The 24,454-nt window shown below is 41.0% G+C and overlaps 4 protein-coding genes across 4 annotated transcripts; 3 read left to right on the top strand and 1 right to left on the bottom strand.

Moving 5' to 3' along the window:
* Nucleotides 1-556: 556 nt before the first annotated feature.
* LOC108605857 (nudC domain-containing protein 1) lies at nucleotides 557-2,463 on the bottom strand. The gene is made up of 2 exons (XM_017995667.1): nucleotides 1,134-2,463; nucleotides 557-1,071 (listed from the first exon to the last, which is right to left on the bottom strand). Exons 1-2 carry the CDS (start codon nucleotides 2,404-2,406, stop codon nucleotides 593-595), a joined length of 1,752 nt encoding a protein of 583 aa, XP_017851156.1. The 5' UTR covers nucleotides 2,407-2,463; the 3' UTR covers nucleotides 557-592.
* Nucleotides 2,464-2,735: 272 nt separating this feature from the next.
* LOC108605731 (transmembrane emp24 domain-containing protein 3) lies at nucleotides 2,736-4,083 on the top strand. Its single transcript, XM_017995526.1, has 2 exons — nucleotides 2,736-2,845; nucleotides 2,963-4,083. Exon 2 carries the CDS (start codon nucleotides 3,108-3,110, stop codon nucleotides 3,840-3,842), a length of 735 nt encoding a protein of 244 aa, XP_017851015.1. The 5' UTR covers nucleotides 2,736-2,845; nucleotides 2,963-3,107; the 3' UTR covers nucleotides 3,843-4,083.
* A 1,893-nt stretch (nucleotides 4,084-5,976) lies between these two features.
* On the top strand, nucleotides 5,977-7,480 carry LOC108606037 (glycine-rich protein DOT1). Its single transcript, XM_017995866.2, is given in 6 exon segments — nucleotides 5,977-6,592; nucleotides 6,739-6,945; nucleotides 6,948-6,983; nucleotides 6,985-7,011; nucleotides 7,013-7,277; nucleotides 7,280-7,480. Coding segments are annotated over 6 exon segments (726 nt in total). The 5' UTR covers nucleotides 5,977-6,511; the 3' UTR covers nucleotides 7,390-7,480.
* A 14,360-nt stretch (nucleotides 7,481-21,840) lies between these two features.
* LOC108605399 (alpha-protein kinase 1) lies at nucleotides 21,841-24,379 on the top strand (the record flags this gene model as incomplete). Its single annotated transcript, XM_033294342.1, has 6 exons — nucleotides 21,841-21,846; nucleotides 22,109-22,501; nucleotides 22,574-22,669; nucleotides 22,766-22,948; nucleotides 23,090-23,548; nucleotides 23,681-24,379. Coding segments are annotated over exons 1-6 (1,836 nt in total), but the record flags the coding sequence as incomplete, so codon positions are not given.
* Nucleotides 24,380-24,454: the final 75 nt, after the last annotated feature.

The following is a 24,454-nucleotide window of genomic DNA, read 5'->3' as shown; positions in this document are numbered from 1 at the left end:
TAAATTTAACAGGGCTCTAGGGCTGTTGATTTATATTAAAATATCGATACTTTTATTTCGCTGTACAATATGTAAGCCATGATATATTTTTGTAACGATATTTTTGATAACGTTAACGTCAAAAAATACGTTACGTGTTGCTGGAATGTTCCTTTTGCGTTTTTTATAGAGTAAAAATTTAACAGAATTGAAGCTAAATATCGCCGTGGCAATATAGAAAAAAAAGCTTTTGGTATTGGCAACGACCGGGCTGTTAAAGATGAAAATAAAATTACTTTATAGTCGATGCACGCAGCATTAGTAATTAGGCAAATAAAAAAGTAAATAAAGCCACTTTATTCTCATGACAGAGACTCGGAGTCAACTTCAAAGCAAAAAAAATCAAATTTTTGTACACATATATCAATATCGATATCGATATATAATTTCGAACGTGATATTTTAAACAGTGCGTTAAAACTCTTCCTGAAGCAATTTTTTTTTTATGTTAAGGGCAATCATCAGCTGATTTGTAAAAAGCTGAGCGCGCAAATTTAAATTTCAATGCAATGCTTTTACAAAAAATACATTTAATGAATATTATCAATAATGGTTAGACTTGTAAATATAGCACAGCATGAGCTGTGAGCACAGTTATCACATTAGATGCAGTAACCAGCCCCAGGACTTCACCAACATTTTCATCCAAGGTAACCAAGCTCTGTTTGCCTATAACAACCTGTGGGCCATTACGATTGCGCAGCCCACCAGCAGAATCATATCGTGGCTTATAAATAAACACATGGCGATGAGTTTCACATATAACGGCATAGTCCAGATCTGGGCAGCAGTCAACGAATTTTCGCTGCGTCTTTGAAGCCTGCACATAGCCAAATGCATGCAAGGTGCCTTCATGGCGCACGTTCCACTCCCTCGATGGTTGATGTAGCTGCAACCAGACGGCAGCATCGACGCCTTGGCGGGTAGCAAATGCCGCCGGATAGCCGGCACGCAATGAGGTGGCAAAGAGCGGTGGCGTAGCGCCCAAATAAATGGAATGTGTGATGTTCAGATCCGACAAACTAAAGCGTACTAGATAATGATAGTAATGCTTGTTTACTAAAGAGTCTTGAATTTATTTGTATCATACACACCCATTTTGATATCATCATTCATGGAGCCAAGTGGAAAATCACACTCTTCAACGGGATCTTCCAAGTTTGGTATGGGCAGCTGTTCCACCACATTCTGGTCACTGTCTGTTGCTGAGCCCTCAGCCGGCGCTTCATGTTCAGCATCTAAGAGACGTGGCCAATGTTGTGCCTGCCGTTTAACTAAGGTTAACTGCAATTGCTCTGATTCGACAGTCCATGTGGTCAATTCATTGTCCACACCCGCAAAGAGCGCTCCATTTAGCAGCGTTTGCGTTAGGCATTCAACCACCAGCTGGTTTTGAGTGCAGAGTATATTAAAATCATTACGCGATGCGCCATCCTTTAATGGAAAACGCACCACAACATCCTCTGCCGTCTGTGTCCAGTTGTAATCATCAACTCCCACCTGTCCGAGGCCGTTGTGTAGGCGTGTACGTGACAGCGCTGCTGTGGCAGCTGCAGCTGAATGCTCGGCTTGTGCCGCCTCACGCTGTTGCCGTGTTTGTAGCTCACCATTGGAGCAGACTACCAATGATTCGGCGCGCGGCTCAAAGGCACAATAGTAGACAGAACCTTTGACCTCCAGCTGGACGCAGCTGTTATATGTCCAAGCGGTATCATCTTGGGTCCAGTGTGACCAGTTGAGCTGCATGACATGCGTGTCTATTTCATTTTCCGTTGCAGCATCCCGCCGTAAAACGTGGCCAGCCACAAGCGAGATTTGTTTGCGCTCCTGCACTATGTCCAAGCGTGCATCGTAGAGTACATAGCCGCGCAGTGACTCGTCCGCGGAAATGGCTGAACGCGTGACCTGCTGCCAGGAGGCGCCACGCACTCGATCTCCAGTGTCCAATAAATAACATGTGAGCATGCCATCGCAAAGTACACAGTACTTTTCAGAAATAAATCGAAGCGTGTAATTATAGTCACCAGGGATTTGCTGATGGGCATCACCCTGGTCATCACGCTCTAAGCTGTAGATAATCCGTTGCTCTTGTGGCTGGCCGCGTGGCTCATCGTAGGAGCATAAAACCACCTGATGCGCTTTGTTTATAAAGTAACAGTTGTGTCGAGCCCACGGATCCGAAAAGAGCAAATTGTGTCTTGCAAAAAGTTCCACATGTAAAAGCGAGTACTGATTGGAATGTGGTTGCCGTCTCAGCGGCTGTTCTATAGCCTGACGTAGCACTGGTACAGCATCGAAGGACAGTTTGTAGCCATCAAAGTTAGGGCAAAGCAAATTGCGGTCAACTACCAATTCGACAACCGGCATTTTTGTTGATTTTGTTTTGTGTTCTTTATTTCGATTGTTTTTTACTTTAACAATCGAGTCTCATCGACTGTGGCCACAATCGACTTTGTCTACATAGCGCTAACATTGCCGTAGCGGCATTGTAGCGATACAAAAATTATGTGATAATATGCTATTAAATAGTTACAAGCAATGCAATAACATCATACAAATTAACAAAAGTTAAACAAGTCATATTTTCTATTTTTAACAGAGCCCACTTATAACTTTTAAAACAAATCGACTCTGAAGCACTCAGTGCTCAGAAATTATCGACTAGTGTTGGAAAACGGTGCCTGAAAAAGTGTTGACACGTTGACAGAACATTAGTCAGTTTTGTAAGAATCTGTTTTATTTTATTTTTAATAAATAATAAAACATTAATAGAGCCCATAATATTTCGGATTTGCTTAAGTAGCAGGTAAGATATAGTGACTATATTATGAGATTATCATTCTTGATCTGCAGCTCATCGCAAAGAATTGTGCTTCATTAAATGTTGTTTGTACGTGGGGACGTGTTTTTTTTCTGTTTGCAGCTGAAAACTAGGCAAAAGCCAATATTGACGAGGCAACGACTCTAGGCTACGATATTGAGGCTTGGCAGCTGATGCGTGGCAGCGACACCATAAAATACGTAAAAGTGAAACAATAGTTATTAATTAGCAGAATACCAAAAATAAAATGCGCGACGAGCAGCTGATAAACCAAAGCAGCAACAAAAATAACACTAGCACTACACGTATTCCCACCGCTACCACCAACAACTACAACAAAATGACATCTTCAAAGCTGTTAATTGGCCTGTTGGTAACAACAGTGCTGATGAAGTGCGCCGCCGCCGTGGAATTCACCTTTGATTTGGCGGACAACGCAGAGGATTGTTTTCATGAGGAAATTAAGCGCAATACGAGCGCCTATTTTGAATTCCAAGTATCCGCTGGAGGCCAGCTAGATGTGGATGTTGTGCTTAAGAATCCAGAAGGTCAGGTCATCTATTCGCTGGAGCGTGCTACCTTTGATAGTCATCAGTTCACAGCGGAGACGACTGGAGTTTATACAGCATGCTTTAGCAACAAATTCTCAGCGTTCTCGCACAAAATCGTCTACGTGGACTTTCAAGTTGGCGAGGAAGCAGCACTGCCCGGCGTCGATGAGCACGCCACGGTGCTCACACAGATGGAAACTTCTTCCCAAGCGATACACAAGGCCCTCAACGACATACTCGACTCACAGACACATCACCGTCTGCGCGAGGCGCAGGGACGCAAACGCGCCGAAGATCTTAACCAACGTGTCATGATCTGGTCGTCGCTGGAGACGGGTGCCATTGTATTCATTGGTGTTTTGCAAATCTTAATATTGCGCAACTTCTTTACGGATCGCAAGCCCAGCCAAACGCACTATGGCCGTCTCTAAACGCCGTGTAACGGATGGAAAGCATGGAGGCCGCAGGAGGAATAGTTCACAAACACCATCTCCACCTATTTTATTCATAATATTAGTTTCGCAAAAGCTGTTATCTTGCTACCTCCCAAAGTCCATTCCCAAATTCGATTATCAAGTTGCCGTGCTTTGCAGCACTAAGCCGAAGCCCAAAATCTGAAAGGAATTTGTTTTTTTTTTTCACTCTTTTTAAAAATATAAACAAGCAAAATTATGTTGAACTGTCCTCATTTATCAAGTCTCGAGTGGCATATAATGTATGCCACAAAGCCATTGGCAGGATGCATCGTTGCTTGGCATTGTAGGAAGCATAAGTTATGAAATAGGCGGAAATTAATAAATGTCAGAGAGAGAGAGAGAGTGAGAGAGAAAGGGGAAAGGCAAGGAGCGAAGCTTTAGCTCTGGCTCGTTAGCGTGGCATTTTTCATACAAATCTTAAAATTTTGATAAAAATTGCAAGTTTCATACAGTCTAGGCCACAGGGCTAAATAAAGTCATAGCAACTGTATCAACAGCACCGCAGCATATGTACTATTTATGTGTGCGAGAAGGGGACAGAGCGAGTTGGAGCCAAAAGTAAGGCAAAGCAAGAAAACAAATTCGATGCGGCAATTGTTTTGGGCCACAATAGTTCACCGGCATTAACGGTTAGCGAAATTTGTAGTATAAACAACGAAAATATAATGAACAACAACAAAATAAACGTAACGTGAAACTAGTTTTATGCCAACAACAAAAACAAGCCGACAGCAGCTGCTGGTTGAGGATGACAGCGTTCATTTAAATGAAGCGCACTCTCTGCTGACCTGCTCCACTACACTAAAGAGGGACAGTGTCTGTCAGAGAGAGAGAGAGAGGGAGAGTATGTTTGTGTGTCCATGTACACGGGTCGAGGTTGTTGCGACGCCGCTTCCTCATTGACTATGGAACAAATCGTACACACACTAGCGCGAATTTTTGCAAGCAAAGGAAATTCGCTGCAGCTTTTTAATTTGAATTATGTGGTGTTGGCTAATAAAACTCTGCTGGCTTTAATACGCCGCTTTTGGCATGCATAGTTAGTGGCTTATTTGAATTTTCGAATTATTTGGCTGCTTGCAAAATGCCTCGAAATGTAACTTTTATGTTATTTTATTTGAATTATTTGCAGCTGGACATCTGAGGCAATTGTCTTCACATTTTGCATTTGACTTTACTGCAATTATTTATTGTTTGCTGTTTACTTTATGCTTTTTGTGCATTTGAAAAACTGTGTCTGTGTGTGTGTTTGCTGTTTGGTATTCACAGCCTCCACGTTCGCCACGTGGGTATTGTGTAAGCTCCGTCACTGACGTTGCGATTATTAATTGCATTTCATATACATATCGTATGTATCTGGCCCACAAGTTCTCTCACACGTTGAAAAGTGCGTAATGCTTTTTTTTCTGAAACCTATTCAAATGCAAATAATTTATTATTATATAACCGGGCTTCAAAAGACATGTCATGAGCTTTATGTAGTATACATAAATTGTTATTTATAGTAAAATAAAAAACACATTTCAAAATCAATAAAGTAATAGCTAAACATTTAATAAGTATATGAAGTATGCATAAGTGTATTTTAATTTTAGGCTCTTATCTTATCTTCAGTTTAAATTACAAAGTGCACATAACGCCTGCGGTGGGCACTACACTACACACTCTCATTATTTTTGTTTCTACACAATGTTTTTTGTCAATTTTCCGGGTTGAGAGCCATAAAGCCTTGCTGATTACAGAAAATGAGCAAAACTATAAACTTTTTATAGCTGTATTTAAAAATTTGTCAGCCTGTTTACAAGTTAAAGTATGAGAGAAAGAAAACTAAAGGAAAAATAAATAAGTTTGAGCTCAATGTTAATAAATAATTACAAACTTAACAATTAAAGCGATACTGGGCAGCTGCTGAGGCGTTGTGATTCTATCTTGACCCTATCTATAGCTAAAGGAAAGACATTGAATACTCAGTGTATGTGTATATTACGCATACGCAGTGTAGCGCTTACGATCTGTGTGCGAACCAATGGCAATGCAAATAATGTAAAACAGCAAAGCAAAACAATCAAGCTCAACGGCGGGGTAGAAATGAGAGGCACCAACAACTTGCAACTTGGGCATCGCGACAGTACGGATTATGTAATGGGAAAGGTGCAGTAAATGTTGTAGCGTCGGTGGCGGCTGCGGCAGATGCCACAGCAGCAGCAGCAACAACAACAACAACAACAACAACAACAACAACAACAACAACAACAACAACAACAAGCTGGACTTGCAGCCAGACACGAGTTAGACACGGCTGTTATGACGATCGCTGGCCTGGGCCACACTTTCGCTTAGCTAAATCCGTTAATGGCAATGATGCGGCAGCATTTGGCCCACAAAACTTGCAATTCAAACATGACAACGATGCGAAAGAAATACACAGGGCGCCATTTCCCTCAGTTCCCCCTCTTCCGCTGTCGCGAATAATCATGATATGCTGTTGTTGTTGGTGTTGCCGCAAGCAGCGAATGTTTGGAAAAACGTTTTTCCGGTTAATGTGCCACTGCTGCCAGTTGCTGCTGCTGCTGTGGTTGCCGCTCTGTGGCAGTTGCAGTTGCAGTTGCATATAAAAGTCACGGATGCCAGCTGTCTGCATGTCAGTGTTCATTCGTGGCGCATCCAGTGAAGCAACGCAGGATACGAATTGCAATACCATGAAAGTACGTTCTAAGCGCATTGCGCATACGCCAAGTGTAACATTTTTTTTATTTTTTTTTTTTGATTTGTGTGCTTTAAAGTGTTATTGTTGCTGTTTTTCTTGTTGGTGCTGAGTTATCTGACACGTGACTTCTGATTTCCATTGCAGGCCTTTGTCTGTCTCTTGCTGATTGGAGCGGCGAGCGTTACAGCTAAGCCCAAACCTGGAGGCGGCTGGTCTTCCGGCGGCGGTGGAGGAGGAGGAGGACATGGCGGTGGCGGTGGACACGGTGGAGGTGGTGGAGGGGATATACAGATCCTCAAGGTTATAACAGAGAGCGGTGGCGGCGGGGCGGGTGGCGGCTTGGTCTTCGGCGCGGCGGAGGAGGAGGAGGAAGAGCGGGGGCTGGTTTCCGGTGGTGGGGGAGGAGGTGGATGGTCCTTCCGGTGGCGGAGGAGGTGCGGTTGATTCTTCTGGTGCGGACGGAGGAGTGGCGGCGGCGGCGGCGTGGATATTAAAGATTGTCAAATTATATAGCTTGGGCAGCGCAGGTGGCGGCGGTGGCCATGGAGGCGGTGGCGGCGGACATGGTGGTGGAGGCGGTTGGTCTTCCGGCGGTGGAGGAGGAGGAGGTGGCGGTTGGTCTTCAGGTGGTGGAGGAGGCGGCGGCGGCGGTTCTACCAAAGTAATAAAAATCATCAAGATTGGCGTGGAGGAGGTGGGGGACATGGTGGCGGCGGGCGGCGGCGGCGGTGTTGGTCTTCCGGAGGTGGAGGAGGCGGCGGCGGTGGCTGGCAACCAGCTGGTGGTTGGGCCTAGGCTCAAGCATAAAACATTCTCCTTCCTGTAAATATTGTACATAGTGCATAATTATTTGTTTTTTTTTATTTTATTGTTGATGTAATTTCTTTTATTTGTCCTACGTTCCAAAATTATGTAATGTACACACATTAATACATATCACTAATGAATTATATAACGAATGGCATTTGCAAAGCAAACATTATGTATTATATGGCAGCAATGATATGTACACATACATATGTATATTATATGTGTGGTTCCAACTAAGCCTAACGCAATATGGCCAATAAATTGATGGACAAACATCAGGCAATAAATCAACTCAATTGTTTTTTAAAAGTCACACCTATCTATTTAAACGTTAATTCAGCATCAAAGCTTTATTGACTATTTTGTCACATCGCAGAAAGCCCGAAAACAAAAAAAAAACCTATGACATTGAATTGTCTTTGTTTTAAATGGTATATGAAACGGTGTATGCCGTACCCGAACAAAAATATCTACAGCTACTCAGCTATATGCACAGACAATGTACATACATCAAACATGTAGACAATTTAATTAAATAAAAGCATTATTCTCTGCTGTTAGCAAACAACTTATGGGAGTCTATGGATCTGAAGGTTGTTATCCAAAGCGTTTATTTAATTCGCATTATGGAGACTGTATCCTCGAGTACAGTACACTGGGTTCGCTTACCGGGCAGTAACTACCTCAGACCGTATACATTAGCAACATCCACCTGGCTCGTCTCATTCTAAACTTTTGCCTAGAACCAAAGATTATAAGATTAGGAGAGGTTGCATGTCTAACGAATCCAAATTTCGTACACCGGTTTTGCGATGGACATTGTTGCTGTTTGCATACCTCTGCGGTCTTCTTTAGTCTTCATATTTTCAAGCCAATATTGGCATAATTTTAAAAATTAAATAAAGCCTCACTGCATGAAATTAGGCATTAAAAAATAAATGATAGTCCCCAATTTGTGAAATTATAGTGAATTAGCATATTTCATATCATGAAATAATTAATTTTTATTCTTGTAAAAAAAAATGTATGTAACAGGGAGAAGGAGGCGTGGCAGACCCCACAAAGTATATATATTCTTGAATGTTTGAGCAACTGTTTCTCAGCAACTATAAGAGATAAAGCAACCAAATTTGGTATATAGGTGCTCCTTTTATTTTATTTTTTTTATTTCCTCCCCCCTCCCCCGCGAAATGGAAAAAAAACACGATTTTAAGCCATTAAAAAATATTTAAATTCTGAAATAAATCACAAAAACGCCTGGTCATGTTTTCGACCGATTCCGACCGAATCATTTCCATTGGAGTCCACCTTGTCGTTGTGTCGGGTGCTAGATATTTTAGTCCCCTCTAGCATGTCCAGGGGCCTTCCAATGGAAGGATGGAGACTGGTGGGTAGTCCCCATGTCTGAACGCGGCCTTCAATGTCGGCTTTACAAGCCGTGTAAAATGGGTGGCGACTTAGGAATTTGGGCTTTGTGAATCCAAACGAAGTCCACACAGATTCTAAATTGAAAGTCTCTATTACTTGTAAGGATGTTCAGGCGAAATTAAAAAAGCTTTGCCGACCTCGTCGTATTTTCACAAACTGAATGATTCTTTTACTGGAAGCGCCAAAATAATTAATTTAATAAACATTATCACAACCGACAAAATATATTTAAAAATAAATACCTTTCGCAGGTAAATGTACGATTATAAAGTGAACATTTGCTTATTTCACTGCGGTATAACATTTTCTGTTCATTCACATAAAACAAGTTTCGAGTTCAACGTAAATTAAGTTCATTTTTGTGTCTGCTTTTCACAATGTAAATCACTACACATAATTGTATGACCGAACTAATTTGAAAACGGTACTTTTGCAGATCAATACACTAAATGATTAATAGAATTCTTAGACTATTTTAGAAAAATTAATAATGAAATGATTATTATTTCATAAAATTATATTAAACAAGACCCCAGAATATTCGTATGATAAGGCCCAAGCAATTAGTATAGGGTATCATATTAGTATTGTATATCATATCATAGACGCTTAGAATATGAGTAAGTTATTACCTATGAGGTTAGGCTAAAATACATTTTTCAACTGTGATGTTATCATACGCTTCTCTTTCTGCTTGTACAGCTTCATCACTTAGTAAATATATTTTAAAAAATCAATTAAACTGCGATTAACTACGATAAGAACACAACCAATCGATTCGACGAAAGATTATTATAATTATTACAACCATTTACAGGGTCTTGGAATAAAAAAATTATACTATGGAGCTGGATAGATTACGTGTTGCTATGGAGAGTACCACATAGGAAAAAGGACCACCACTAATACCACTAATTGCAAATCTTCTAAGTATAAAGAACATATAGGCACTTGACTATCCAATTGTTTATAACTTTAACAATGTAAGTGACTTTTTCAATAATTCTCAAAAGCCTAGCCCCATCTTGCATCCCAAAAGGAAGGCACATGTTATAGATGAGCAACTCAGATAATAACCTTGAAAATCCCTACAGTGATGTGTTAACTGTTAGCTCCCTCATATCATATCATATCATATCATATCAATTATAAGTTCAGCAAATAGTACGTCATACGAAGTCTCTATAGTTAGTACAATCTCTTTTATAAATATCGATGTAATACTGGACAGTAAATTGCAGCTATTTGTTACTTCTCCAAATGACTAAAGTGCCGCGGTTTGTCTTCAACATTCACCATCCCCTCCTTAAACCTTTGGCACTACTACTTTGATTTTGGACTTTGGGTTTTCGTATCGCAAATACATATAGTACATACAGTAAACATGTATATTGTTGTATTGTTTCAGTCATAGAAACGAACAGAGGAGATCATGGTTAAGTGGAAGTAATGTTTTTTTGATAAACGAGTGGACCGGAGTTCAAGTCCAAGTCCTTAGATAAGTAAAGCTTTATGCCTTTAAAGTTAATCAACCAGAGTCTTGACAATTCTGAATTTTACATTCGGATTTATCGAGCAATAAGAATTGGGTTTCAAATAAGTGTGGAATATACAAGCGATGCAACAATTCCAATATCAATATAAATTATTTAAACAAAACAATTGTTTAAGATATTTAGCGACATTTATCTAAATATAGGACACTCTAATTATGCAATACCAACCTTTAATGAATTTATTACATGCCTTTCCCCAACAAAATCACCAATTAGCACCAATTGCTAAATTTCATATAATTTCAACTGTGACAATCACATGTATGTATACCGTTAATGAATATGTAATGATGAATGTAAGGAATTGCTTCAAGAACTTTAATATTTGTATTTTATTAAAATTTATTAATATCGATTTACGTTAGTTTGACTCGGCTTTGATCGTTCCATCAATTTTAATTGGCAAATATCTTATGCAACATACCAGGCAAGCAGAAATCATCAGTAACTAACGAAGTGCAGCTCTTCTTGAGCAATCTCGCAACCAACTCTTACAGAAAGTTTATCAAAATTAACTATGTGCGAATACGAGCAGAGGAGGCAGAGCAAGCAACTCAGAGATCGAGATGACGTTCCAGCTCAATTTGTTGCTGTCATAGCTTCCAGATGAATGTTTCCTTGAACTCCATCTTAGTGTTATTGCTTCAGGATTCTTTCGAGCCTTTTGTGTGAGTTGCTCTCAGTTTTAAAATTCATGAATTCATTAAGACGTTAGTCTGCTTAATAAATTGCTTATGCTGTCATTGATTTAGCATAGATCACTAAGACCACAGGCCAGAGACTATTTATCAGTATTCAATGTTGCAAATTGCTCAATTTGCTAATAACCAATAACAAATTGCTTACAAACAAAAACAGCTACAGCTACAAACTAACCAACAGATAGACAATAAACAAGTGGACAGGTTAAGTGGGCCCACAAACTTTTAAATACACTTTGACCAGGGCAAATCGCCAGAAACACACACATCACTCCAAACCACTTACGTACACTCGAAAACAGCGGACGCGTCCACGAAGCTCTTTATCGTGCTAGCAGGTTTAAGCAGCGGAGCGGGCGCCCGCCTGCGTCGCAGCGACGGTTGGTATGCGCGTCAGCACGTGCCCCCGCTGTTATATTGAAAATTGCAATGTCAATAATTCCTAAGTTTTTTATTCCGATCCGTTTCCTGAAATTTTTTTTTCTTTTATTTTCGATTTGCGGGGAGGGAGGAGGAACATAAAAAAACGTTAAAATAGAACAGCGTAGTTCTGTCCTGGATATAGTGCAGGCACCCCCCTGCATACCATGAGTTTGGTTGACTCTTAGCTTCTTATGGTTCCTGAGGAACGCACTCATTTTGTTTTTACAGCACGGCGGCACGGACAGTCGGAACATGGCTATATGCGAACTCATGCTCGTTCGGAGACTGTGCAAGAATAAGTACTATACATGGATTATAGGGATGCTGCCTACAGCCTTCCTTCTCCAACGTGTTACATCACATTCTGCGAGCAACTATTGGAGCCATAAACCCTTTTTCCATTTTTTACAAAAATGTCAAAAGAGAAGAAAGCACGTACTGATATTGAAGTTGGTCGCGTTTGCAGCCGCTGGCGTTGGCCCTGCGACAAAAAATAAGAAACAACAAAAAACGTTGTTACACTGCGCGAAACCAAGAGGTGAAAGGGCAAATGGTTTTGAAGGACATTTGTAAGCGAATCGAGAGCTCAGCTTGGCCAAAATGTTATTAAGCGATTGATTGATGTAATTGGGGTTAATTCAACTGACAGCACACTTTGCATGCTAATTATGAAAAACAACACACACACACACACTTCGTATGCTACAAAGGGGGGTAAGGGGGCTTGCTTAGTCGTTGCCACATTAAAAGCCCATTAATGATCATCGCGGCGCAGTTTCCCAGCTCAGCTGTAAACATTATGCATACATTTTTAAAATTTGTATTACCAAATCCATTCAGATTTGCATCCATGCATAATAAATGATGCCAATCAATGGGACCCAGTCTCAGCTTCACGCCCAGCAAGCAGCAGCAAGTTTGAACAGCTGCCGCCAGTTTGGCTGCCTTCTCTACTAGGTGGTCGGATGTATCAATTAGTGGGACGTTCATCATTGGAAGCCAGAGCCCAGCTACCAGCTTAAGAGGGAAAGCACAAAAAAAACTTGCAAGACTGCGAGGGTTGCTCAAAAACTTAACCCAGTTGCAGCAAACAGCTTTATGTCTGGATCAAACTATCTAAACATTATCCGCTCATTGTGTTGTGCGATTTTTTGTGAATATGCCTTTATTAAATTTTGTCAATTCTTTGTTCTAACTCCACAACAGCCCCTCGCTGGCAAGTTTCTTTTTTATACATTTTGACATTTCTTATTAATAATATTTGACTTACCCTTTCTAGTAATTTCTATGCGTTTTGTGTCTCTTGTTGATTTTTTTGTTAACACTTGCCAAATAATACAACAAAAAACGAAAAACAAAAAAAAGAACAAAAAAAAAGCTTAGGCGCTTGTCTTAGGCTACCTGATACATGATTGTTTGCTATATATTATACATATATATATATATGTCCACTTAAGTTTGATAAATATGTGCAGATGTTAAATATATAGTATGGAAATTAAATGTTGCCTCAAAAGAAATACAACTAAAAATAAATATGCTTATAAATATATTATTATCAAGCATTCAATATGGACGAGAAAATTAATTATTGTGTCTGCCAAAATTGCATTGTCATTTTCCATAAAACATATGCTAATGATAATATATATGTAAACTGTATTGTATTGTATTGTATAGAATATGTAAGCTCAAATTCATTTCACACTAACTAGATTGGGCAATAAATATGTTTATGCCAATGTAATATTCATAAATAAATCGACGCTGTTATTAAAATGTTAAATAAATGGGTTGAATTGAGCTTAACCGAATACGCTACACTCTTTATACATACCATAATTGCTTAAAGAGAAATATTTCAGCCCAGAGCTGACTTTCTTTCTATTTTAATAAACTAAAAACAAATCAAATTGTCACAATGTCCAATACGTACAGTTTTATCGCGTACTTAGCTCTTAAAGCAGAATGGGGCCTTTGACCTCACCCCACTCCACCCCTCTGCAACGTGCCTGGGACAACAAACACATGGGAGAGAATCTTCTGGATGGAAGCTAACAATGAAAAAATGTATTTTGACAATTTGAATTGGTCGCGCCTGTTTATGAGCTCACTTCCTTTTGTTTTCTCGCCTCAGTTTTTTTTTTTTTTTGGATTTTTTTTTTTAAACTTTGCTTTTTTTTTTTTTTGATAATCTTGCTCTTAGAATTGAGACTAACAATAAGTATACAAATCGGTATAAACTATAACATTAATATTCCTAACAGTTTCTCTTGAAACTACGGTTAGGTTGCACGTTCCTGATTCTATCGCTGGTTGAGTGGAGGTCGTTACGACGCAGACGGGAATGGCGGCTGCACAGCCTTGTTTAGCCCTCGCGCGAGGGGGATTAGGATGCGAAGAAAGCTTGCTGTAGGATTTTACCTTGTGTTCAGCTAATTACATCTCGACTGGTTGAATATTTAGCATCTTTCTGCTAGTTTTCTGTTCTCGAAACGTACCACGGGCCCCGGTGATAGTTTAAGGATTTTTGACTGGACTCTCTCGACAATATCAATGTTCGCTAGTGCTAGCGTTCCTCCCATAGTTGGGAGCCATAGTTCCAGATGGGTTTTAGCGGAATTGTAAAGCAAGACCTTATATTCAAGGCTGAGATGAGGGAACCGCAGCGTTGAAATTAAGCCATGGGAGGCTATGGCTTTTATGTTTTTAGTTGGGCGTTCGCTTGGCATTCGAGTGCCTCTACGGCCATGTGTAGTCCTCTGTCGCAGGTCCGTTAGCTCAAGTAACTCACTTCGTTTGCTCTGCGGAGTGCGGAACTTGTTCTCGTGTGAGCGGGTGGACAATTTGCCTGTTTAGGGTAAACGTAAAACGTGTTTGCTGTTTTGTTCCGCTTTTACTTTTTATTCGCCAGTCAGGATGAGCCATGTTCTCCACTTCTCGACCGTGATGAAGAGCCAGTTGCGTTGCTGCTTGCATAGGGGCACTCGAACGCGCTGAGAATAGCTGTACTACGTCAGCATATAGGTGAGGATCGTTGTTAGTCGTCTACTTCGTTGGGAATATCTGCTGTGTAAAGGACGACTATAGGTTGGGCCAAGTTGACGCTGCCTTGTTCGACTCAGAACTTCTAGAATCCACATAGTCCGTCAGTCGATAGCAGATTTGCATCTCCACTGCAAATTTCTGTCATATAATACGACTCTAATAATTTGTGTGTATTATTTTTAGGAAGCGTTGTTCTGATCTTATGCGTTAGTCCTTTCTAGCCAGACTCTATCGAATGCTTGGATACATCTAAGAATATTGCAGTGCATTATTCTCGGTTTTCGAGATGCGCTCTTATTTCAGATGTTATGCGATTTACCTGCTCGATAGTGCTGTGTTTTCACGAAACCCAATTTGTTGGTGATGAATTCTTGTTATGGATTCTTAGATATGGTTTTTTCGAATCAGCAAGCATTTTTCAAAGAGTTTTGAAAGGCTGATAATAGTCTTATAAGTCTGTAGGAGGATGGAACTGTCCGATCTTTGCCTGGCTTCGGTATCATTATTAGTTATTGACTTGTTCCACTCTCTGGGAGTAACCAAGCTGGAGTGATGGGCAGTGAAGAGTGCGAGAGGGTGCAAACTGCACAATATGGGAGCTCAATAATCATTTTGGCGTTATTTGGTCGAAGCCTTTGGTGATTTTTTCGGGATTCAACTGATTTTGATGATGTGTGGCAATTCGTTTGGGCGGACAATTCCAGTTAGGCGTGCTTGTATGAAGCTGAGAGTCACTTGTTATATGTTGGTATTGTGAATGAATTGGTGGCAGGATTACTGAAACACGATTTCAAGGTGTCCTGCAAATGTTTTGGCTCTGTCTTTTCGTCACTGCGGGGCCCAGTCCGCCTAAGTTGGTTTTCTTATTAGGCATCACAGTTTCTGATTTTGGCGGGCATAGAGTTGGTGAATGAGCTTTCCACAGTGTAGTTTATTTCGTAGAAAGAGGATGATAGTTGCTGGATGTGGTAGCGATGGTGACTATTTGCTTCTTGTTGTGTTAAACGCTTTAGGTAAGCTTGCGTGGTTGCGGTCTTTAAAGCCTTTACGTGCACACGTATGGGACCTGTAAGACTGCCATCTACCTTTGCGTTAAGCTCGTGCGCTTTTCATAGAACCGAAGTTGTCCTCGGATTTGCTGACTTGTCTTCTTTTTGACGTGTAAGAGACTTGTGCGTATCTTTGAGGGAGCTCTGTCAATATAACGTCGGTTCTGGCCAGAACCGGTGACCAAAATTGGACTCTAGTGTTTGATCTAAGGCCTTGTTCGATATTCATCTTTAACGTTGAGTACAGGATTTAGCGTAATGTGTGAGCTTATAACTTTCCTATAGCAACCGATCTCATTTTGGTTTTGTGTGAAGTCAATCTAAGCGGTTGATCATCAGATACTGGCATGACGAGAGTAAATAATTTAATGTGGACGGGTGAGTGGTAGCATGTTGAGACATCTGCAGAGACTTTCGGCACCGAGTCAAGTTTCGAGGGCCGTATATGTTTGCTATTCGCGAAGTCTATTAAGGTTCAGCAGTTTATTTGGGTCTGGTTGGTTGGCCAGTATGTTGGTCTATCTCCCGAGCGGGGGAAACGTGGTCAGTTTGTTGCTGGCTTTTATATTCCAACTATAGAGCTGCTTTCCTTTTTGAGTCACAAGGCGAGATCCCCAGTGAGTGTGTGCTTTGCATTGTAGCCTCCTGCTGCTATGAAATGGGTCTCCTAGTGAGTCGAAGAACTGTATGAACTCTCCTTCATGCATGGTGAAAAGAGGAGGGCAATATACTGCGGATAGAGTAAGTTGTTACCACTATCCAGTTTAGTTCTTATTGTTGTGGCTCTGTAAATCAATTTCTCGAACGCTACCTTGTAACGGTGAATGCTTGATACGGTTTTCATGATCAGGCATACCAGTCCCACCAGTTGTGCCGTGTGCCATCGGAGATGGATGTTTGTTGCAGTAAGAATGTGTAGCCTCTTAAGTTAAAGTTTATATTTTGTTGGTCAGATGTGTTTCTGACAATAGCATGACGTCAAGGTGTTTGTCGAGCAGGAATGAGATAGCTTCAAGTTTATCTGTGAAACGCCATTGCATCTCACGTGGGATATACCGTTAGAGGAGCCATTTGATTACTTTGACTGTGTAGATACTAACATTTGTACAGTCAAGAGATCTGATTATCGCATTAAATCTTTGCATAGTGTTCGCATGATGGACAATTGAACTCCCATAATGCTTGTTGGCTAGCGTACGAGAACAGTGCTCAAGGTTATTTTGTTGGGTCCACAGGTGATAATGGTTGCCATATTGTATCTCAGAGTTAGGTGCTTTTGGGTGCAATGTATTGGCGCAGTGGGGCTCCCATCCTGATTTTAAAGCGCCTGCATATGTCACATTATATTCCTTATGAGGAATCCAGGAGTCAAGCGAACGATCTGGTTGCGACCGAGAAGAAGACGTCTGGGATGTTGATTTAGATGGTGTTAAGCCGTACATTTGCGGGAGCGCGGCGTGGTGATCGCGTGGTGGGATATTCGACTTTTTACTCCTGCTATTATATTGGGCAACCTCTTGGTGAGTTAGCTAGTCGTTGTATTATACCCACCGCAGGTTGCGCAACCTTTTGGTACTAGGAGTTCGTTTTGCTGCTAGCAGTGTGCGGAGGCGCTTGAAGCTGTCCACAAACTTATCGCACACCGGGCGGGTGTGCAGTATGACCGTGGTATTGGCCATATTCTGACAGATTCATACATTGTTACGGCTCCCGATTGCGTGTACTGTGGTCTTCTAGCAGTTGATTCTGCGATGCACGTAGTGTAACTGAGTTTTTGTATATAGGGTGCACTTCGTTTTTTTTTTAGAGTATTGTTGTCTGGCTCCCGCTCTACCTTGAGAGCGGTTGGGGCTGTCTTATTCCTTGTTAAGAGGTTGAAGACTGGTGTTGTGGGCTTAAAAGCCTTTATTCATGTACGAGCCTGAGTTATTTCTTCAGGTGTATAGATCTGCATTCTATGCCCCTTTTAAGCACCACTTGTAAGCCCCTACTGCTTTTTAATTGATACGTGTAAAAAATTCATTTTAGTGTCGCTTAGATGCTTGGATAATATTCTAAAGCTTTCTTCTGACTTCGTTTGAACTTTTGTTTCACGAATATTACCCCCGGTACAAGGGGAATATGTGAGAGTTGTCTTGTCCAATGAGCTCTATATAATTTTGCTCACAAGGGCATTGGAATTTTCTCCCGTATATATACGGATGTGGCTTTGCTTCTTTTTGAACGCCTTCTCGAACTCGAGATCATCCTGGAGTGTCTGCTAGAATTTAGACAATTATGTCTACAGTTGCTTTGAACATGCCATGGCCACCGCGCAATATCCTGCGCCGCCGCCCACCGCAACAAACAAGCATCTGAAAATGGGATGGTGTCCTGGGCACGACGGAAAGCCACCCCCCGCTGCCAATTGAGAGACCCTGTGGTGGCGGATCGTCCGTTCCACAAGTATTTTAAGTTTACAACTTATGTCAAAAAAGTATTAAGCCCCAACAGCCATATGAGCCCACTTTCAAGCGGTATGTATACGATTCAACGCTGACAGTCTTCATTTTAGAAAACCCGAATGGCGACCTGATCCAGCGCACCATACGCGTCAAGTTCCAGCAGTGCACAGTCTTGACTGTGGCCCATCGTTTGCATACAGTGATGGATTCGGATCGCATTATTGTTATGGATGATGTTTATGAATGCGGGCAATGGGTCCGCGTGTGTTAAGTGTTTTCGCCGTTGAAGTCGTGCTTTCATATGGCTGGCGGGTCATTTCGCTCTTGGCAATTAGGGGGCTAGGCTTCCGTTTAATTTGAATGTGTAGAGTTGTAGTCAAGGTGGCATCGCTTGCGTTGTTGGTCAAGGAGTTTGTTTTGGTTGCTTTTGTTTGATTGTGATTCATAGTGGGGCTTTTCTTGCCGCCGATGACACATACGGAGCGAGTGTTGCCAACGATGGGCTTGAAGCGGGCGGCCGATACCGTTGAGGTCGTTGTTGTAGTTGATGTTGCCTGTAGTTAGAGAGACTGTTGTGCTAGTCGCCGTAGCGAGAGATGCATGCTTCGCTCGCGCATTGCATGCCAGAACTTGCTTGTTCGAATGTTTAGGCTCAATTAACTCCACGTCGGGGTCGCTCTCGAAGACGTAGAGCTGGTTGCAGAGGGCAAGAACGAGCTCGATCACTTGTTAAGTGCAATTGGGTCGAATTTTAGGTCAGGGGTAGTTGACCGTTCGAAAAGTACTGCATTCAGCAGTATTTGAGTTGGCTCGGCCTCGAAAGAGAAGTACGCGTTGTTTCGCTGAAGCGAGAGCCGGCGTTCGTCTTGCTCGCGCTGTCGTCTCGCGCTGTCTTTGCTTACGAATGTCGTTATGATTCATCTTTTTTAGTTTATTTTCATTTTTTTTATTATTTACTAAATTAGCTTAATTAATTATCAAGTTTAGTGTAATTAATAATCACATGAAGAACTAAATAAAATATATTATGTCACTCGTTACTTCATGCAAAAACTGTATCGCTCCTATTCGCGCTCTCTTACACTAAGTGCTATACTCTCACTGCACTGAAAAAATGTATTTTGACAATTTGAATTGGTCGCGCCTGTTTATGAGCTCACTTCCTTTTGTTTTCTCGCCAGTGATGCTCCATTGTGTGTCTGTGTGCGTGTTCACATATGCATTGGGCTACATATGGGTCAAGGTTATTTACAAGACGCAAAACAAAACAAAACAAAGCAAAACAAAACTAAACCAATTCAAGACGACGCTCAACATTGACAATGAAATTGAATTTTCATAGACTTGGGGCAGGTTCAAAAATAAAAAGTGAAAGTATGCAATGCATTGATATATTCACAAAATATTCCCACAGTTTAAATCTATCGCGTTTATGATATTTCTGCGCCAGTTTTAATAAGCGCTTTAAAGGAATTAGCTACGGAAGTATAAGAGGAAGCGCTTAGTCAAAGCTGTGAGATAATACTGTGGAAATTAGTTTCTGAAAGCCAAGGTCAGCTGTAATATGTTAAGTGGCATCACCGATTTTAATGCCTTGCTTGTGACCTGGGTTAATTTGCAGATTTGATTCATAGATTGTCTTCAAACTATCTAAAGATTTACCATTGCAACGCTTTGATGCGAATGGAAAATTTTTTTTGTTTACCAAACAATCTCTTAGCTTTCGATTTTAGGCTTTAATTTATATTTAAGCCTAAAATCGAAAGTTAAGAGATACTACTCGCATATGTACATATATTGTATGCATGTTTGTTCTTCACAATTCTTTTAGAAAGCAACTTTCAGTATGAAAGATTTATGTGTATTTAAATGTTGATGCTGCTGGTTTTTTTTTTTCGAGCCATTAGATAATGTAAAGATGTGCTTGTTGCATGTTAAACTATAGTATTTCATTAATAAATATTTATGGTCTGTAGCTGGGGGCAATGGCACACCCAGCCAAACGAACCTGATGCCAATTATAAGTATATATGTATGTATAAATAGGTATGTGTATAAATATTGCCAACGCTATCACTTTCCTAATGAGACGATGCGTATATTAACACATAATTAATGCATCGCCAATAGATATATACTAGCTTGTGTTTATATATACCATACATATAAGTAGTATGGCTGATAATGACATAATAATATTGTCTTTGGCTTCTTTTTGTTTTGAAGTTTGCATTGTGTGGCAACGTTAGACCAATCAGTGGAAATATTTATGCATGAGCCCTACGAAAATCTATGCAAAAAATTAGCAAGTGCCATGACTAAAAAATTACGCAAGTGTTGTCCAGGCGCTAAGAGAACACTTTAATGGATGACCTGTAAATAAGTCACTCGACTGACCTATACACTTCATACATAAAATATGTACATATTAAATATATTAAGTCGTTGAGATATGTATATGTATATATAGGTGAAATAAATTTACTGATATTTACTGAAATTTAGTAATGCATTTATTTTTATGTTTTGAAAACTTGAATTTCTTTTAAATATGAATAAATTTAAATATGTGTTTTAAATAAAAATGAAATAATAGCAATAAATATATAATAAATATGTCCTATGACTGAGACAATATTTGAGAACATAAATTGTAAATATGCCACTCGACTAGACTATACACTTTATAAAAAAAATTATACTTAACTCTTATGCATTGAGTACAATGATTCGTTGATATATGTACGATATATATTAAATATACAAATAGTTATATCACAAATAGTTAAAAATGTAATATCTCACCTACCTAAAATAATTGTTTAGCAATGATCTATAATTATATAGATAAATAGATACATATGTTATATTATAAGTTTGGATTAATTTGTATTTTAATAGATTACTGTTACCATTTTGGCCAATATAAATATGATTTTAGAAGTTATAGACAATTTTAGACTGAAATCAAATACATTTAAATAAAATAATAATACGTTTGAATAATAAAGATACTATCGAAATTTTATTGGCTCAATAAGTAATAAATGAAAAATAAGTAGCAAGTAATGATTAATAAATAGTATATAATTAATTGTAATATTAAAATGTTTAATTATTATATATTACATAATTTATTATACAATTATACAATTTTAAATTTGTCAGGCTTTCCATTCCCTATGAGAATAAATTTGATGAGTTACATAAATAAAATAAAATATATAAAGATACATACATATATATACTCTTAGTTCAAAAATATTTTATTTTGCGAACTTTACGAAGCCACAGGTTATAATTATGCGGCCGTATTAATTACATCCGTACACAAATTGTGATTTATTCAGAGCTTGCAAAGGTACTGCCAAAAGATATATTTGTGTCAGTGAATTCGGTAGTGTCGAATTTCGGAGCATCATAAGCAAATGGAGCTGTAATCATTCAATAAACAATCTGCATATTTCTCAAAGACGAACGGGCCACAGAGTAAACATGAAGATGAAATTGAAAATCAACTTGAAAATAAAGATGAACACAAAGATGATGATGTTGCGTATGCGCGCCAATGAATTAATGAAAGGCCGGGAGATCGTATTAGAGCCACCATGACCAGACGATGCATATATATGTGTGTGTTTGTGTGTGTGTGTGTGTGCAGACGCATAAGCAAAATTTTGTTTAAACTGTGGCGAGCCCTAGTGTAGTATAAAATGCGTGGACAGGTCATGATGAACCATCATTGAACGATTGGACATCGAGGGCTTAAGCACGACCAACGTCAAAAATGAATGTAAGTGGTACACAAAAGTGGCAACAGCAACAGTTGCAAGTGCAAGTGACAGTGACAATAAAAAAATACAAATTATAAACAAGTGCCATAAACAAATAAAAGCAAAGGACTTTCAAATTGTGTGAATGTGTGCGTATGTCTGAAGACAAAACTTTATAAATTGAAAAAAAAAAAAAAGAAATATAAAAAATAAAATAAAATATTAAATTCTAATAACATTTTTTTTTGTGTCTGTTTTTTTTTTCTGTTTGTGCCTTTAAAGTTACTTGGCGCTCTTTTTGTGCTCGCCACCTGCTCACTATGTGGATTAACTTCAGCAGACATATCGTTGAAGCTGCAGCAACAACCGAATCGCTTTGAGGAGAGCAACTATGGAGATTCGCGTTATCAAATCTTCGAGGTGCACAATCATTATGCCAACAAGCAGCGTGCCTATCTGCCACCAGTGTCTGCAACAGATGCTGCCATACGCGAAGAGATACACATACATCATCAGCAGCAGCAGCAGCAGCAGCCGTCACCAGCTGGGGATGAGCACTTGGATATATCGTATTTGGGCTTGGATCATGAGGCTAATTTGCCAACATATCCACAAGCAACAGTTGCAAGTGTGGCAACGTCCGTGCCACAGCAAGTGCAACAGCAATCAGTGCCTGTACCTGTGCCCTTTCCCTCCAACTATCAGCATGATTTCCAGCGACAGCAGCAACAAGCCCAACAACAACAGCAACCACCACAGCAGCAACCAGCTGTGTTTAGAGGACCTGCCTACTTGCCGCCCACAGCCATAACGCCCAGCATAGAAACGCAGCAACAACATCAACAGCAGCAGCAGCAACAGCAACAACAGATCTATCAATCTACTAGTACCAGCAGCAGCACTGGAACTACAACACAGCAATTTGCAACACAACAGCAGTCGGCAGGTCAGAGCTATCAGGCGCCTGATTACTTGCCACCAGTTGTATCACCATTGGAGCAACAGTCCCATCAGCAATATGTAGCCCCAACCAGCACTGCAACAGTTGCCAGCTATTCACAGCACCAACAGCAACAGCAACAAGCCTACCAAGCAGCCGCCTATTTGCCACCAAGCAGCAGCGTCAGCAGCACTAGCAATGTTGCCACACAGACGCACTATCAAGCTCCAGCTTATTTGCCACCTGGCTATATACAGCAACCACAAGATCAGCAGCAGCGCCAACAGCAACAGCAAAAATTGCCAACACCAGCAGCACCACAGTCTGAATATCAAGCCCCTGGCTATTTACCACCTGGCTATGACTTTGCCAATCCCGATCAGCTGCCTGCGTCCCAAGTTGCCACACAAGGCACACCTGTTGCTACGCCATATAACGCACCAAGCTATCTGCCGCCTGGCTATGATGATGTCAAGACACCAGCACCGCTGCCGCAGCCACAACCCACAGTCGTTTACCATGCCCCACAGCAGCGACAACAGCAGCAGCAACAACAACAACAACAACAACAACAACAACAACAGCAGCAGCAGCAGCAGCGAACATTGCCTGGCACCTTGCCAGATGGTTATGACTTCATCAAGCCAGACAACTTTGAAGCAGCAATTGCTGAGCTGCACAGTCTGCAGACGCAAACGAAATTGTTGAAGGAGCAACAGCAGCAGAAGCAACACTTGCGACTGCAGCAGTCAACGTTGCAAATCGGAGGTGTTGTCTATGGCGTTCCCAAGCAACAGCAACAGCAGCAGCAGCAGCTGCAGCCAGCAACCACAGCATATCAGGCGCTAATTGCTGCTGCAGTGCCAGCAGCAACACCGATTGCAGCGCCATTGCCTGCACCGCAGCAATCACACATGCATACGCTAAGCAGTTTCATGAGCAATGTGCAACCCTTGGCGCGTTATGGACAGCAGCAACATCATGTGCAGCAGCAGCAGCAGCAAGTGCAACAGCAGCAACAATTTGTTGCAGTGGCACCCATGTACAGAGAGCAATCAAAGCGACCACGTTATTATGCGCCTGCCATGTCCTACAGCAGCAATGCATTGACAGCACAACAGCAACATCATCATCAGCAACAGCAACAGCAAATCTTGACGCAGTCACGCACCGCTTTAAGCCTTCAAGCACAGCAGTCGCTGCAGAAGTTTATGCCACGCGAAATGCAAATGGCCGTGAATGTAGCTGTGGCTGCCACTGTGCCCGTGCCACGCGGCAGTTCCAAAGTGCGGACCGTGCAAATCGTCAAGCCGCATGCAGTGCGCACCTTTAAGGTGCTGGAGGCCTATGACAACGCTGGAGTGAAGACCATTAAGATCTTGGGTACCACCAATGAGCAGCCAACGGGACCACATCACGTTGTCAAGGTTGTCACCCAGGAGACGGCCCATGGCGAAGAACATGTGCAGACAGTCCGCATCTTCGATGACCAGCCAGCGTATGCGCCACAAGCAGTGGCAACTGCCGCCGCCGCCACCAACAACGCTTACTTGCCGCCAACTGGGCCACGCCCACGCACGCGTATTGCACGTCAAGCCAGCAGCAGCAGCAACAGCAGGAGCACCAAGAGCAGCAGCAAGCCATTGCGTCTGTTTCCCGTGCCGCGGCTGTGAGGCGCTTGCTGCGGC

Source organism: Drosophila busckii, chromosome X (assembly GCF_011750605.1).
Source record: "Drosophila busckii strain San Diego stock center, stock number 13000-0081.31 chromosome X, ASM1175060v1, whole genome shotgun sequence".
Lineage (NCBI taxonomy): Eukaryota > Metazoa > Arthropoda > Insecta > Diptera > Drosophilidae > Drosophila > Drosophila busckii.
The sequence above is the reverse complement of the archived record's forward strand: the minus strand, read 5'-3'. Positions and strand labels throughout refer to the sequence as shown.